The sequence below is a fragment of the Oreochromis niloticus genome, linkage group LG3 (assembly GCF_001858045.2).
Source record: "Oreochromis niloticus isolate F11D_XX linkage group LG3, O_niloticus_UMD_NMBU, whole genome shotgun sequence".
In the NCBI taxonomy this organism is placed as follows: domain Eukaryota; kingdom Metazoa; phylum Chordata; class Actinopteri; order Cichliformes; family Cichlidae; genus Oreochromis; species Oreochromis niloticus.
Genome location: NC_031967.2, coordinates 63,754,046 through 63,771,890, shown reverse-complemented (window position 1 = coordinate 63,771,890; position 17,845 = coordinate 63,754,046). Strand labels below are relative to the sequence as shown.

General features: G+C 38.9%; 2 protein-coding genes across 2 annotated transcripts; both read right to left on the bottom strand.

Annotated features, from left to right (window-relative positions):
- Positions 1-1,125: 1,125 nt before the first annotated feature.
- Positions 1,126-2,557, bottom strand: LOC112846000 (butyrophilin-like protein 2). Its single transcript, XM_025905189.1, has 3 exons — positions 2,332-2,557; positions 1,724-2,053; positions 1,126-1,136 (listed from the first exon to the last, which is right to left on the bottom strand). The coding sequence occupies exons 1-3, from the start codon at positions 2,396-2,398 to the stop codon at positions 1,126-1,128; spliced, it is 408 nt and encodes a 135-aa protein (XP_025760974.1). The 5' UTR covers positions 2,399-2,557.
- Positions 2,558-8,383: 5,826 nt separating this feature from the next.
- On the bottom strand, positions 8,384-13,709 carry LOC109196628 (neural cell adhesion molecule 2-like). Its single transcript, XM_019350888.1, has 4 exons — positions 13,547-13,709; positions 12,290-12,622; positions 8,843-9,178; positions 8,384-8,604 (listed from the first exon to the last, which is right to left on the bottom strand). The coding sequence occupies exons 1-4, from the start codon at positions 13,614-13,616 to the stop codon at positions 8,384-8,386; spliced, it is 960 nt and encodes a 319-aa protein (XP_019206433.1). The 5' UTR covers positions 13,617-13,709.
- Between the last annotated feature and the right edge of the window lie 4,136 nt (positions 13,710-17,845).

Here is a 17,845-nt window from a genome sequence, read left to right as displayed (position 1 = left end):
CAGCTTCACCCCTCCCCTCCCCCTCCAGCTGTAGGCTTTAACATTGAGTTTCCCCACACATGTTTACAGACGAGTTAGAGAGCAAGAGAAGAAGAGACTGATTCATAAATGTCTTTGTTTCTGCTCTAACCTTACCCAAACAATGCTGCTCTACAACTCTAGACTACCAGCCACAAAGACAACAGCTGGAGAAACATCTGTCTACCTCTGACATCCACCAGCTCATCCATACAACAAACACACATCAACAACCAGGAAGCAGCTTCACCTCTGATCACACACACACTCAACTCTACTCACTCACCTGGAGGATCAACACGAAGGTAGATGATGCTGTTCTTCCATGAGCGAGTTTCTTCAATGAAAACATCACATACATATGTTCCAGTATCACCAGGTTTCACATCCTTCAGAATCAAAGACACGTCTCCATCCTTCATCTGTCTGTCCTGCAGATCCACCCGGTTCTTAAAAGATGGATGCTGGTTGTCTGGAACAAACTGACCATCCTGGTACAAAAACACATATTGTGGAACCAGGTCAGCTCTGCTCCACTTTACAAAAAAAATCTTGCTGTTTGAAACTCGACATGTCAGAGTGACGTCCTGTCCAGACTCAGCTGTGATGGTTTTCATGTCTGAAAGAGGAAACAACACAGAGCAGAGAGGTTAAAGGTCAAAGTACAATTATGATCAGAATAATTGACTTTAAATATTTTGTTTATTTCCTTTGACATTTGAGTTTTTAGTCATGTTGGATTTAATGAACCTCTGAACATCCAGCAGGTCACCAGTGACCCACTGAGGGGGAATTTTAGCCTCATGCTAAACATGCAAAGTGTCAGAACCTACAAGATGTTAGCTTCCACAGAACAACAACATGTGCTGATAATAAGTGAACATAATGTGTGAGAGAAAGCAGCCTCTCATTATAAGACACTGTGAGTCTCATTCCTCAAACTATGCACATCGCACTGACACACACCTAGACCTCTTTGTCTCTGTCACAGCTGGATTACAGATGTTTAATCCACACAGTCTCCATTTAGCCTTGTACCACTTTCACACACATTATTACTGACATGTTAACAGGCTGATACTCTTCACTCATCATCAGTTTCTAACACTAAATCTCACCTGCAGAGACAAACACAAAGACGCTTAAAAACAGGAAATAAAAACAGGCTAAAATTATTACTTAATTATATTCAATATTTAAAGAGGAATATTCTTTCCTTTGTGTCACAAATTATAGCAACAAATAATTGTGAAAAAGGACAATTTCAGGTCATCCCAGCATTAGTTAAATTAATTAAATGATGACAACTGACATGTGTTTTTTTTTATCATCAATGTTAGATGATTTTATTGTTGAAGTTGTTTTTCTTTGTTTTAACTGGCTTAGATAAAATCTCTGTTTCACACCTCTGATTGGAAGAGAAAACTGTGATCAGACTGTGAATACGGTCCAGTGATTGAACCCTGAGGGTTTTCACCAGCTGGAGAAACATCTGTCTACCTCTGACATCCACCAGCTCATCCATACAACAAACAAACATCAACAAAATGGTAAATGGCCTGTATTTATATAGCGCCTTTATGGTCCCTAAGGACCCCAAAGCGCTTTACATATCCAGTCATTCACCCATTCACACACACATTCATACACTGGTGTATGAAGGAAGCAGCTTCACCTCTGATCACACTCAACTCTACTCACTCACCTGGAGGAACAATCAGGTTGATGATGCTGTTCTTCCATGAACGAGTTTCTTCAATGAAAACACGGCACACATATTTTCCACTATCAGCAGGTTTCACATCCTTCAGAATCAAAGACACGTCTCCATCCTTCATCTGTCTGTCCTGCAGATCCACCCGGTTCATAAAAGATGGATGCTGGTTGTCTGGAACAAACTGTCCTTTTTGGTAAAAAAGCACATATCCATCTGTCAGGTCAGCTCTGCTCCAATGTACAGATTTGATGTTGTTGTTTGGAGCTCGACATGTCAGAGTGACGTTCTGTTCAGACTCAGCTGTGATGGTTTTCTGGTCTGAAAGAGGAAACAACACAGAGCAGAGAGGTTAAAGGTCAAAGTACAATTATGATCAGAATGATTGACTTTAAATATTTTGTTTATTTCCTTTGACATTTGAGTTTTTAGTCATGTTGGATTTAATGAACCTCTGAACATCCAGCAGGTCACCAGTGACCCACTGAGGGGGGATTTTAGCCTCATGCTAAACATGCAAAGTGTATTAACATGTAAACAGGCTGATACTCTTCAGTTATTTACCTCAGAGAAAAACAATTTCTAACAGTTAATCTTACCTGCAGAGACGAAAATGAGGATGCTGAAAAACAAAGTGGAGCAGAGTGATGCAGTTCCAGCAGACATTTCTGTGTTTCTGTATTAACATCCGAATCTGAGCTTCAGATTAGATTATATGACATTTTGAGGTTCAGATGAAGTTGAAAGTCCCTGAGTGAGAGAACAGGTTTGTAACTCCACACTTAAGAGTCAGAGAGAGAGACCCAGTTGGTGGGCTGGACCAGTGTCCTCCAATGCAAACGCAGAAATGAAGAAAACTGGAGAGCAGCCAGTCTTTAAATAATGACGCCAAAATATTTGTACCTAAGAGGTCAAAATCACGACTCTTATTTTCTTAAATTAATGAGGAATAATCTGGTTTTGTGACTGAAACATATATAATAACAGTCGTTTGGTTTTGGACATGACTGATTATGACAAATATACACTGGTTAAAAGCTTTAGTGTCATTGAAGGTTGTTCAGCACTTTGGATTCGGAAATTATTTTATATTATTTTAAGAATTTTAAGAATCATCAGCTCTTTATAGAAAGCTGAGATGATAACTTAAGTTGGTACAAGTAGACAAAGCGTTTTAGACAAAACACTTTGAGTGCTCAGAGCAGAAAAGGACTATTTAAGAACCAGACTTCAAGCAGTTTTTGTTTTCCTTTGTGTCACAAACGATAGTAGAGAATAAAAAAACGAAAATTTCATGACATCCCTGCATTAGGTAAATCAAATGATCACACCTGACATGTGCCTTTGTATAATCCATGTTAGTCCATCGTAATGGCTTTTTAAAAATTCTAGTTTAGATACAATTTCTGTTTCTCACCTCTGAGTTGAACAGAAAACTGTGATCAGACTGTGAACCTGGTCCAGTGAGTGAGCCCTGAGGGATCAGTGCTGTCCTGCTGTAATGACAGATGTTTTGAGCCCTTTAAGGACACTTTCTGTAAGTCTGCATTTCAGGTCTGAAATATAACGGAGCCAGCTGCATCTTGCAGTCCTGTTCCTGTTCCTATAAAATCTAAGGAAGGCAACCAGCCTCCCCCCCTCACACCGGACCAGCAACCCTGTCACTGTATAACGTTGTCTACCCAGCAGCCCTAATCATCTGGAATGATGTTCGATCGTGGTGGTAAAACTGAGGCTCCTCTGCTGCCACCTGTTGGATCTTTACATATCTTACATATAGTACCTCTCACAGAGGAAACCTTTCTTACACACACTTTTTAAGAGAGAAGAAGAAAATAAAATAAAACCCATTGTTCTAGGAGGAGAAATGGCTGAGCAGCTGCATTAAAAGCCTTAGATCGTCATGTGAGATAGAAAGCACTGGATGCAGTGATGTAAAGCACTTCGTCACTAAACAGCAAAGATGTGCTGAAGTAACGAGCCGTGTTTCTAAGTTTGGTAATCTGATGGAAAAGGCAGGGTTTTGTAGTTTATAGGAGAACGGTACTTGACTTACTGCATTGTGCCAAGTCTAAAATTTGGTGGACGGGGGATTATGGTGTGGGGTTGTTTTTCACGAGCTGGGCACAACTCTTAATGCTTTACCAAGACATTTTGGCTTGATATGGTTGGGCTGGCGCTGTCACTTGGTGATCGCTCTCTCTGTGGTAGAGTATCACTTTCTGTATCTCTTACAACACACAGTGGTGTTTTTGTGTAGGTCATATGCTAAGCTACTTTAGTTACCCATCCGATTTTGAATGGAGCAGCAGAGATGCAGTCTTCCATGTCTCTTTGCAGCTTTCCTTTCGTTATCTTGTCATCCCTTCAAATACCCATCCCCTGAGAGACTGTGCCTGCTCCTATTTTGCCTGGAAAAATAGTTTTCTCCTTTATATAAAAGCTCTTAATGAAGCTAGATCATCATTGATTGAAGAAATGTTAAAGTCAACGCGCTCAAATGGCTCCTCCATTAATGGCAGCAGACACAAAGTGATTGGGAACATTAATGGCCGGACATTAAATCAGGGCATTGTGAGAAAGAATAACATTACACAGAATAATTTTTCCCCAAAACGACATTTATTTTGTCTTCAAAACATTGTGAATGAAGGAACAATGTAAAATGTCTCATCTGAAACGTATGATCTTTGAATATTAAAAGGTTTATAAACCGTTAGAGCTGACATCTTCACTATACATCTCCCCTTGGTGTGTACACTTAATGCAGACAGAATCAACAAGAAAGGAGGTGGGGTGGCACTTTACATTGATAAAAACCTAAAGTACGAAAGAATGGGAAGAATGACGACTGTTATTGATGGCGTGATGGAATGTTGGTCAGTGGAAATAAGTATGGAAAAAAGGAAAAACCTAATTGTCAGTTGTATATATAGAACACCAGGATCTAAGATTGAGATATTTAAGGATAATATGGAGGACTTATTTACAAATATAAATCAGAAAAGAATGTTTATTTGTGGGGACTTTAATATTGACTTATTGAATCCAAATCATAATAAGAGCACAGAAGAATTTATTGATTCCATGTACAGCATGGGTTTATTTCCACTGATAACAAGACTGACCAGAATAACATCTCATTGTGCAACTCTATTAGATAATATATTTACAAATATAATAGAAGGAAATATAAAAAGTGGGCTGTTAATCAATGATATAAGTGACCACTTACCAGTCTTTGCATCTTATAATTGCCATTATAAAGTGAACAACGATGGGAACAAGATTATTTACAAAAGAATAAGAACAGAGAAGACATTAAACTGTCTTAGAAATGAACTTTTAAAGCAAGATTGGAATATTGTATATGAACAAACAGAAGTTAATAAAGCTTACAAAGGATTTTTAAGAACATTTAACACATTACTTGATAAAAAACTGCCCAGTAATTGAAATCAACAGGAAACACAACTATGCAGGAAGACCATGGATGACTAAAGGACTACAAAATGCCAGCAAAAAAAAGAATATCCTATATCAAGAATTCATAAAAAAGAGAACAATAGAAACTGAAAGGAAGTATAAAACTTACAAAAATAAATTAACTAATATAATGAGATCCTGTAAAAGAGAGTATTATATTAAGAGGTTAGAACACAATAAAGATAACACAAGAGATATATGGAATGTATTAAACAGTATAATCAAAAATGAATCAAGGAATAATGATTACCCTGGGTACTTTATAGAAGGGACAAGAAGCATTAATAACATGGAAGAGATAGTTAATGGCTTTAATGAATTCTTCGTAAACATAGGGCCAAAACTGGCAGAAGAAATAAAGGTTGATGGAATAGAAAGGGACACTGGTGAAGATATTGAAAGGAATAGAAGCTCAATGTTTTTAAGAGCAGTGGAAGAGAAAGAGATTTATAGTTAGAGGACTTAAGAACAAAAACAGTACAGACTGGAATGATATTGATATGGTAACAGTAAAGACAGTTATTGATGGTATTGTAAAACCATTAAAATACATATTCAACTTGTCGTTTCAAAAAGGGGTTTTTCCACAAAAAATGAAAGTTGCTAAAGTTATTCCCATTTACAAAACCGGTGAAAGGCATCATTTTACAAACTATAGACCAGAGTCAATACTCTCCCAGTTCTCTAAGATACTGGAAAAACTTTTCATAAAAAGATTTGACATTTTTGTGGAAAAATATGAATTACTGACAGATAGTCAGTTTGGGTTCAGAAGTAACAGATCAACAGCTACCTACCAGGGAGGATACACAAATCTCCTACCTACCAAGATTGTTTGGTAGGTAGGAGATGGAGCCTAAATGCAGGATTCAGGAGAAAAAAAATAACTCAAGAGCAGGTTTAAAGCTGACCTCTCAAAGTACAAAACCACTGCAGGTCAGGAACAAAGAATCTTAATCAACAGGAAACTCTTCCAGGAAACCGGATAAGCAGAACTCGAAGCAGCACTAACAGAAAATCAAACAACTCAAAATGAAAATTAAGTCACAAACCCAAAATACACACAACAACCTAAAGAACTGTTGAATGGGAGCACAGAACTAAAGGCATAAAGTACCATGACAGGAACTCACATCAGGAACAAGAAAATAAAGACCCATAAAGACTAAGAAATAACTGAATAGTTATTTCTTAAAAACAAAAAAACAAAAATGATCTAAGCTATAAAAACACGAGTTTCCTGGACAATTAATGTATCAGATCTGAGGACGTCGATTATAGCTGCTGGAATTTCCTGTTTATATGATGTTTATCTTTGCGGATGCTTGGAACCTTAATTAAGGTCTCTGGGCAAATTGTCACAGTCTGGCGGGGGCAGACTGTATGAATTGAAAAAAGGACCCTAAACGCAGACTCCAAGGAACAGGGAACAGAACTTGAATGTTAACAAAAAGTGAGCTGTTTAATAAGGCTGGTAAAAAAGGTACAAAGAAGGGCAAGGCAAACTGAAACAAATTAAGATCAACCTAAACTGGGAGAACTAAACAAAAAACAAGAAAAACCTAGACATGAAACTTGGAAGCATGACGTGGGAAACATAACGTGAAACAACAGACGACCTGACAAAGAATGAACAGAAACACACAGACTAAATGCACACAAGGGTGATTAGGGGAAGTGTGGAAACAGCTGACACTAATCTGACATAACGAGACAAAGGAAGCAAAGTTGACTACGCTGACATAGGACACAGACCTTCAAAATAAAACAGGAAACGTGAAGCAGACATGACAATATAAAATTGATGACATAAGACACGCAGTCAAAACAGCCTCACAGACAAAGGGTGAGGGAAACTTAAATACAGGGGCAGAAAATACAAGAGGAATCGAAATAGACAAATGAGCTTAGTTAATCTAATGAACTTAAAAAATAAACATCAAACAAACTAAAACTTAAAACGCTGGGTCAAAAGACCCGGGATCGTGACACAAATTTAGGTGCTTTTCTTCTTCCTGTTGTCGTGGTAACTGATAAACTGCTGGGATGGTTTGGAAGAGTTGAGACAAGCTTGTGATTTGCAGACACTTTGACCACATGTGATGTTTGTTGTTATATTATGAAAAATCACACAGTACTATGGAAAAGAATTTAACCACGCAAACTCATCTCAATGTCAACCTTGCAGATCGTCATTCGGTTGTAGCTGAACCATGAGCCATGAGACAAATCTCCATTAGCAAGTTACCGTGGATCCCCCCGTGGGTCGGGCTGCACGGCATCAACACGTTAGCGCAGTTAGCTTGTTAACGTGGTTAGCTTGTTAACGTGGTTAGCTACATAAAGTGTTGACACTGTGCAGGTGATCGGCGGTAACTCACTTACAGAGATTTGCTGCGTTAATGCTGTTATGGTGTTAAGGTCATTTTAAAGAGATTAATGCTGAAAGCACTAATTCATACATCTTTGTAACACAGCTTTACTTTGTGTTCATGAACAGCCTGAAGATGAATAAACTGTAGTTCAGAGTCACTGACAGGCAGCACAGGAAAGTTCATTTCTGTGTGTCTTCAGATCATCTGACCCACAGTTCTGCTGTGAGGTTTGAAGATGATGATCAGCATGTTCTTCACTTTTAGTGTCAACACAGAGTTTGGATCAGCAGCAGGACACTCAGAGTTCAGCTCTTGACCCCTCTGAGATATTTGAATTTGATGTGTTGGTCCACAAAGTTAATGTGATCATCCTGAGATTTGACTTTCACCCAGGTTTCTTCCACATAACTGAACTAATAACTTGGTGGTGTTCCAGGGTTGGATAACAAAGCTCTTTTTTCCATGTTGGGGAAACCTGCAGTCAGCTGAGACTGAAGAAGTAATGAGACCAGATGAGCAGAACCTTTGACCTTTTTTGACTCTGCTTCTGTTGCTTCTGTTGTTTTTTGGGATTTTCTTTTGTTTTTGTTTTTTTAGATGAGAAAAAAAACACTAACAGCAGCAACAAGAAGCAGAGGTAAAACTTGCAGTGCAATAGATTCATCCTTCTCCCCTTCACCCTTCCTGCCATTTTCTGTTTTAACTTCATGTTTCTTCCTTTCATCCTTCTTTCCTTCTTCCTTCTTCCCTTCTTCCTTTTTCCCTTCTTCCTTCTTCCCTTCTTCCTTTTTCACTTCATGCTTCTTCCCTCCATCTTTCTTCCCTTCTTCCTTCTTCCCTTCTTCTTTCTTCCCTTCTTCCCTTCTTCCTTTTTCCCTTCTTCTTTCTTCCCTTCTTCCTTCTTCCCTTCTTCCTTTTTCCCTTCTTCTTTCTTCCCTTCTTCCTTCTTCCCTTCTTCCTTTTTCACTTCTTCCTTCTTCCCTCTTTCCTTCTCTTGTCCTCCTGTCTGACCTGCAGGTGAGAAACAGGTGTGAGGTGTCAGCTGTCAGGTAGGTGATGAGTGAAGAACAGAACAGAATCCATTTCCTCTTCAAACTGCTGTCAGACATTATCTACTGCACTCTGATCACATCACTCAGACCAGCTGCTTTCTACAAAGTCTCATCAACAACATCTTTAGAAACAAACATCAACAACCAGGAAGCAGCTTCACCTCTGATCACACACACACTCAACTCTACTCACTCACCTGGAGGAACAACATGAAGTTGGATGTTGCCGATGAGTTTCATAGGTTGTCCGATCTCCTGGACAACACCACACTTGTATGTTCCAGCATCATTAATCGTCACATCCTTCAGAATCAAAGACACGTCTCCATCCTTCATCTGTCTGTCCTGCAGATCCACCCGGTTCCTAAAAGATGGATGCTGGTCATCTGGAACAAACTGCTTATCCTGGTACAAAAGCACATATTTGTCTTCCAGCTCAGCTCTGCTCCAATGTACAGATTTGATGTTGTTGTTTGGAGTTCGACATGTCAGAGTGACGTCCTGTCCAGACTCAGCTGTGATGTTTTTCTGGTCTGAAAGAGGAAACAACACAGAGCAGAGAGGTTAAAGGTCAAAGTACAATGATGATCAGAATGATTGACTTTAAATATTTTGTTTATTTCCTTTGACATTTGAGTCTTTAGTCATGTTGGATTTAATGAACCTCTGAACATCCAGCAGCTCTTTAAATGTTTTAAAGTGGAGTTTTCATAGTTGAACATGTTCTGTTGTCTCTTTCTCTTTAATCTCTCTCACACTCCTGTCACACTGGTGTGTGTGTCTGCAGCAGCACATGTGCAGCTGTCGGCTGCTCCTCCTACACTCAGCTTCGGTCTTCAGTCCCCAAAGAGGGACAAAGGACCCCCTGGTGATCCTCTAATCACATGAGCCAAGGTGTGAAAGCGGGTGTGGGACCTAATCAGCCAGGGTTTCGGGTGAGCTCATTGTGAAACCTGGCCTCACCTTGTCATGTGAATTCCTGAGGTCAGATGGCCCAGGATGTGAGTGGGCGTTAAGGCGTCTGGGGAGGGAACTCAAAACTGGATTATAGATGGCAGACAGTATCTGGGACTCTCGGCCATTTGACCTTAGAACTGAAGAAGCTTCTCGGATGAGAGGTGAAACGTCTTCAAGCAGACGCTTTTCTTTGCAAACTCCTTTGACTACGATGACCTGGATGACTGAGAACCTTCACAGAAATATATTTTAATCCCACACAGACTCCATGTATCCTGATGAGGTTGGAGGAAACAAAGAACAAATACTTAGTTATTCTAACTTTATAGAATTTTCAGGTATCTGTACTTTTGAGTATTTATTATTTCCCGACTACGTTTTATTTTAAGTCCCTATATTTTTAAAAATAACACTAGTTTCTAATTCTTTACATTTTCAGACAGACTAATTACTTTAGGTTCATCTATAGAGTGCTGGTGTATGTGTGTTCAACATCTTGTTAGTCCTGCACAAAAGGAGGGAGCATAAAGGGAGTGAAGTTATTTTAAGTGTCAGGTAGCTTTAAATGTAAAGTTTCTATCAGCTCATCAAACATCAGCAAACACAAACTGTTTGTGTGCAGTTTGTCTCACAGTGTGTTGCAGCCAAAGGTCCAGCTGCTGTATTTCACAGGGAGAGAAAAGCCAGAGAGCTAACTTCACTCAGAGATGGAGAAAGATCAGAAAGAGAAGAGAGGAAGAAAAGAGGTTAGAGTTAAAGGAAGGACTGCTCAGTGGAATTTTATAAACTGAACATTTAAACATTACATGTAATCTCCTCATTTCAATCACATATTGGACTTTCCTCAAAACGACCTAAGCTATACTAACTTTGTGTTATTCAAGTGTCATGTGAAAATACAGTTAATCTGTTTTATGCAGAAAACATCTGGTTACATCTGGTTGAGTTCAGATGTGTATATTATTCGGATTAAAAAGATATACACATTGCGACGTGCTCATTAAAGACTTGGTGATACATGTTTTTAAGGGTCAGATTCATTCAGCGTTATGACTGAAGTGAAATGTTGTGATAATGGTTTTAACAACATGCTACACATCACACTGGTTAACAGTCAGGATGATATTTTCTGGGCAAAGGGAGTCTGAACAGAATGTCACGAACTTTAATAATAAATATAATCATTAGGATAATATTATTAATCAAAGCTAGGCAGGAATTTTCTCCTTGTTTTCTCTTTTCTGTTCTCTTCCAGGGAAAGCAGCAGATACGAGGTTAGGTTGGACGTGAAGGGAGAAGAAGACTCGTTGGGAGTCAGCAGGACTGACATGTTGCTTACAGAAGAAGACAGTCATAATAATACTTGTTAATGTTGGGTTATAAAATGGCCCAATCCAGGGGGTAACTGTCCCTGAGACAGTTAGTTAGGTGTTGTTTGTTTTACATGTTTCTGTGATAGATTTATTTTTAATTTAGTCAATTTGTTTATTGGATAAATAATAAAAAAGTGTAGCATTGATTTGTTAACCATTCCTCGCCGTCGCTCCCCTGACCGTGGTCGGGAGATGCAAAGGGGAGATGCTTCCTCCAGGGCCAAAGTTTTGTCCTCCTTCGGGGTTAACTCCTTTCACTTTTGTGGAGGCTGACAGAACTCAGCTGAGACACCCAGGAGTACTGAAGACATGAGGCTTTAATAACAGTGCTGCACATATGAAAACACACTGCATAGGCTGTAGCTCATTAGAACGCTGCTCCCGGTCGCCGCCTCTACCTGTGACATTCTTTTTCACTCACCGCGTTTTTCACGCGCATGCTCACACACACATCACACATCACTCCTCACACAGCACCCAGCCACACAGAAGCCGGCAGTTCCCACAACAGATTGAAAACATGTCTAATAAATGTTATTATGAAATAAGGGTTTGAGAAAGGTTTAAAGTAAAGCTTGTTTGAGGTAGAGTTTGTAATGGTCACATGACCAGAGTTTAGTTGAGAGCACAACTATGGCATTGTGGGTCAGAACTAGCATGGATACGGAGCTACAGATGCAGCTACAGCCACAATAGTAATGTTATTCTGCATGTGGTCCAAGAGGTGCACACGGTAATGATTTTCATGTATATTGTTCATATAATGTTGTGTACATGTTCTACGTTGGTAATAAGAGGACATTTTCAGTAATATCAATAACATTGCATTTTTCCTGTTCTGCTCATGACTGTTTATGGACAATAACATGTGAGACTTTGATGAGATCAAAGACATTTACATCGTAAACTTTGTGTTTTCTTCAGTGTTCGTGGTTTCTGAAGAGAACGAGAGAGAAACAAACTTGAAAACATCAATATAACGTGTGGCCATTGTTTGTTGGAGCCCTGTAGTTACACAGGGCCATCTTTTGTGTGTGGACTGTGATTTCACAGAGAGGTCCAGTGCAGAAACTTGTAATTTGCTGATGCAAATCAAATCATTTAAACGACAGAAATTTCTCCTGTACTGCAGGTGTGCTACATAACAGAGTCATGATAAGTAAGTTCATTGTAATTAGAATTCATATTAAAATATTTGCATCTTCATGTACTAAAATGATTTTATTATTATATTAATATTGTATAAATATGTTTAATATAATTCTTCAAAGAGTTAAATATGCTCGTTGGACTGTAGGACCATCACTCACTCACCTGGGGAAACCCTCAGGTGGATGATGCTGACGAGTTTCCATGAGTCTGTTTCATTCATAAGGACATGACACTTGTATCTTGCAGCATCATTAATCGTCACATCCTTCAGAATCAAAGACACGTCTCCATCCTTCATCTGTTTGTCCTGCAGATCCACCCGGTTCTTAAAAGATGGATGCTGATGATCTGGATCAAACTGACCATCCTGGTACAAAAGCACATTTTTATCTCTCAGGTCAGCTCTGCTCCAATGTACAGCTGTGATGTTGTTGTTTGGAGTTCGACATGTCAGAGTGACGTCCTGTCCAGACTCAGCTGTGATGGTTTTCTGCTCTGAAAGAGGAAACAACACAGAGCAGAGAGGTTAAAGGTCAAAGTAAAATTATGATCAGAATGATTGACTTTAAATATTTTGTTTATTTCCTTTGACATTTGAGTTTTTAGTCATGTTGGATTTAATGAACCTCTGAACATCCAGCAGGTCACCAGTGACCCACTGAGGTCCAAAACATAACTGACCATTTTTGACTACTTTTCACTTTAATTTTTTTTTACATTTACCTTCAATTTGTTTTGTTTTCCTTATCTTGCATGTATCATTCTTTTCAGCTCAACCTCATTTGTCTGAATGTACAGTTGTTTTTTTCATTGACATACTGTAGTAACACTGACTGATCTGAAGTCACATAAAAACATGAAATCCTAGTAGTACTTTCTTTTTTCTCCTTCTTTTTTTATGGTAAAATCCACAGACATGCGGATTGTGTGGCCTCTCTCTTCTCTGTTTGGATTGTTACATTTGTGGCATGACATTGACCAATCAGCTGAAGGAAGACAAATCTGCTCAAAATTCATACTCGTAAGGTGAAACTGAGACACAAACAGGAAACTTGAGCGCAGAGTTTCACACATAGTTTTTTTGCCTTGTATCTGTAAACAGACCTTAAAAAAACTTTGTAACTTCTGGAAATATTTTTTTTTTACAAACACACAAATTCTAGTCTATAGATACACAAACATAATGTTTTCAGATATTTTGGTTTACAAGGTTACAAAACTCAGTTCACAAATACGCATCTGATTTACAAGTACAAAATATTCATGACCACAGTTTGAACCCATCTAGACATTACACCTCTTTGTCTTTGTCACAGCTGGATTACAGATGTTAGATCCACACAGACCATCTAACCTTGTATCACTTTTACACACATTATTATTGACTTGTAATGTTCAGTTTCTAACAGTAAATCTCACCTGCTGAGACAAAGACAAAGACGCTGAAAAACAGGAAATTGTAGCAGCGTGACGCAGTTCCAGCAGACATTTCTGTTCCTGTATTAAAATCAGCTTCAGATGAGACTATATGAGATATGATTTGAGGGTCAGATGAAGCTGAAAGTCCCTGAGTGAGAGAACAGGTCTGTAACTCAACACTTTTGAATTAGAGAGAGAGAGAGAGAGAGAGAGACGGCTCGTGGGCTGGACTGGAGCCCTCCAATGGCTGCAAACCAAAGACGCATAAATTAAGAAACCTGGAGAGCAGCCAGACTTTTAGTGACACCATAATATTTGAAACTGTCTTTGGAGAAGTTAGGACTCTTATAATATTGAATTAATGAGGAATAATCTGGATTTATGGCAGAAACATATTTAATAACAGTCATTTGGTTGGACATGACTGATTGTGTCTTCAATTTGGATTGAAGATTGTTTTATATTATTTTTAAGAGTCATCAGCGTCTTATATAAACATGGGATTTTAAGATAAGTTTGCACATAGAGATTAGACAAAGTTTTCCTTTAGGCCTGTTTTTGTTTTCCCTTTATGTCACAAATTATGGCAATGAAGCTTAAAAAATGACTAATCAAATGGCATCACTGCATTGGTTAAATCATTTAAATCATCACAACTGAAACGTGTGTTTGTATCATCGTGTTAGATGATTGTAATGGCTTTAATGTTTTCTTTTTTAAACGGGCTCAGATAAAAATCTCTGTTTCACACCTCTGAGTGGAACAGAAAACTGTGAACATGTACCAGGCCTGAGCGATCAGTGCTGTCCTGCTGTCACATAGAAAGTAATGACAGATGTTTTGAGCCCTTTAAGGACACTTTCTGTAAGTCTGCATTTCAGGCCTGAAGCATAATGGAGGCAGCAGCATCTTACAGTCCTGTTCCTGGTCATATAAAATCTAAGAAATGCAGCCAGCCTCCACCCGTCACACTGGAAATTTAACAAATATAATATTTTTTTTTGCCTCCTGTGATGTTTAAAGGTCGGAAAAAAACCATCAAGTGCTCTTGGACAAACTGAAGCTGCTCTGCTGCCACCTGCTGGACCTTTACACACAGCACCTCTCAGACAGGAAACCATTCTTACACACACACACACACACACACACACACACACACACACACACACACACACACACACTTTATTTTTAAAAGAGAAGAAAATACAAAAAAACTGTTGTTGGAAGAGAAGAAACTATTTGAATATTTTTGTGAATTTTACCCTGAACTGTCTGATACTCATCTTAAGCTCCAATAATACATCATCATGGATATTTTATTCCATTTTCTTATCATCCATTTCATATCCATATCATCTTGAATGACTCTTTGGTCATAAGTGGAGCTGGAAAAATAGTCTGATTTTGATTTTTGACTCTAAATAAAGCTCAGGTTTCCCTCCCTCTGATCTCTGTACTCGTCTTTCATAAATCATAACACATCCTTCCTCACATGAAACACACAAGTGGTTTTTTGTCTCTTGTTCTTTCTTTTTTCATTAAGAAAGGTTTGTAGTGTTTTCTTTGCTATCAGTCTGTTACAGATGTAGGACAGTTATTTGTGGCCATGGTGAATTTTTCCCCCGGAGCTTAGAATAAAATCTATAATTCCTGCTTACTGACTCTGTGAAATATGGTCCAACACGGTTGAACACCCATTACGTTAAGGTGATTTGCAGTAAATGTAGTTTACTGAATAAACTGTAAAGTTCCTATATAGAAATGTCATAATGTGCATCAGCAGACATTCATATCTGTAGTTAACTCAAGGTGAACATACACAGAGTGGGTTGAACTAACTAGAACCACAAGCTTGATATTCAGTTATACTCTGTCTGTATCCTTTTCTGTTGCATTAGAACAAAAGAGGCAAAGTAATCCTGGTCACCTCAACCCTCCTAACCCCAACCTCTGACCACGACGTGTGGGACTTTTTTTTACCCCAAAAGTCTGTTTTTTCTTTCTCCAACTCTAATGTGATTAGTACCTATGATGACTTTAACCTCAGAGAGGCTTTAAACTTCACTGACAGTTTAACAGGAGTGAGCTCGGTGCTCATTCAGGAAATGTTATTGAGAAGGAAGTACAGTCTGAGTTCATAAATTTGTAGTTTATCAGACACTACAACACTCAAGTCTGTGTTTTAATCTTATATTACTGAGTGAGACAATATGAATGTTTCCAAGGGGAAGGAACAACAATGGGATCCAAGAAACATAATTATGAAAATCTGTGAAGTTACTGAAGACATAAAACATCTGCATGACAATAAATTAAGTAACTGGTTTCCATTAAGTAGTTCTGCATCATCAGAGTCTAATTCAGTGATAAAAAGACATCAAATCTGTAACATGTGGATGTCCTCTGGTCTGAGGTGCTGGGGGGACCAGTTAGAGACCAGCAGCTGGACGTCAGTGGTTGGACTGGTGGACTACTTCAGTGAAGAGTAGACGACTTCTGTCTCTGGTTTAAAGTCTGAACACGAACACACACAGTTCAAACAACAGGAAACATGATTACAAGCTTTGTAGTTCAATCAAGACCTCCAATCTCCACCTCTCTGCATCACACACAGTCCCAGTTCAGACTTTACTGGGAACCAGCTCAGATACAAATCACAGAGCTTCTATACTGCTCACACTGTAACTGCTTCTTCAAACCTGGAGCCCACAGTTCCCTCTGTGTCCCCTGTCTGTAGTTTCTCGCCTCTCAGTGTCCCACTTCATTTATGCTGCTGTTTGTGTCGATCTTCATTCCTGTTTTACTTTGTCAGTGAGGGTGTTTCAGTCTCTGACTGAAAGAGCTGCTCAGCACCCTCACAGACTCATGCAGAGGGTGATGTGGGTTGTTCATAATGTAATACTGAGTGCATACGTGTGTTCTCACTATAGCAAGAGTAAGTATAGATACATGTAGCACAATATGTACCTGGATGGTCTGCTGATAACCAGCAGCAATGACAGATGTATGTTCTGTAGTTATTCAGTTGTAGTCAGCTGGACTGTCAGACATCTTGCTAATATGTTTCAATTCATCTTAAAGTCCTAGCAAAACATTTATGGACCGTATCCTACTGAAGACCAGTAACATTTTGCTCTCTGGGTACAGAAACAGTCTTTTTCTCTCAAGCTCAGAGGTTTTACTTTGTAGGTCAACTGTTGTGTGCAGTTTTAGAGAAACAAATAAGAAAAAAGCTACTGTTTCTTGCAGGTTCAATCAAAAATAGACCCTGCACTATTGTAGGTGTCATTCTGTTGCACGTCAACTTCAGCTGCCTGCCTGATGTACCCGCAGGGTTATAAGGAGAGTCACAATTATATGTTGCAACATTTCCTGTATTTGAAGCAACACAGGTTCTCATGGATTACTTTATTTAAACTTTTCTTAGCTTAGCATGATGACGGTAAACAGGGTGAACAGCCCAGCTGTACCTGAGCTTTCTTGTTCTGATGGTTGTTTGTCCATTACTGACATCGTCAGAGCTCACTGCTGGGTAGACCACAGTTGTATCAGTCTCTGCAATATTAAGCATATAAAATTACTGAAACTACAGAAACACCACAGACATATTAAACTATTAGACTTAACAGCTTCAAAGTAATTGACAAGATTAGGTGATTAAGCGCTTTTTATAGTCTGCAGCATTTTTCAGCTTTCCTTTGTTAACACCTCTGCTGTGAAACTCATATCGATCAGAAATAACTGACGGCTCATTCTGTGAAAAACAACTGTGGATGACCACAAGGCTGCTATATTCTAATAATACAAACGCACACACTGTACCACAAAGCACAAAGCAAAAGTGTTCTCATGACTTGAACACTATCATTAGCCAAACCAGAACATCTTGTGGTGAGACGTCTAAACCCGAACCTGGTTCACACTAACTGGGGTCATCGACAGGAAGTAGCTGCTGTGGTTTTACATGCAAGTTTAGAAATGGTTCAAATGTCTGAGAGGCTGAAAACACAGCTAAAGGTCTACGGTCTGTTCAATCTGTGACTTAATTGGCTTCACACTAAAGAAAGAAATTTTTTTTTCTCAAGAACTTTCACAGGCACAACTTTCTGAGAAGTTGGAATGATCTGCTGCAGTCCTGACCTCAACCTCACTGAACACTTGTGGAATCAGCTTGTGAGCACTAGTCATGCCATCATGACCAACGCAACCACATACAATCTACATACTTGACTCTGCTGCTCAACTCACAAATTTTCCTTACAAATCTTGTTCCATTTAAGAGAAGAGACAGACAAACAG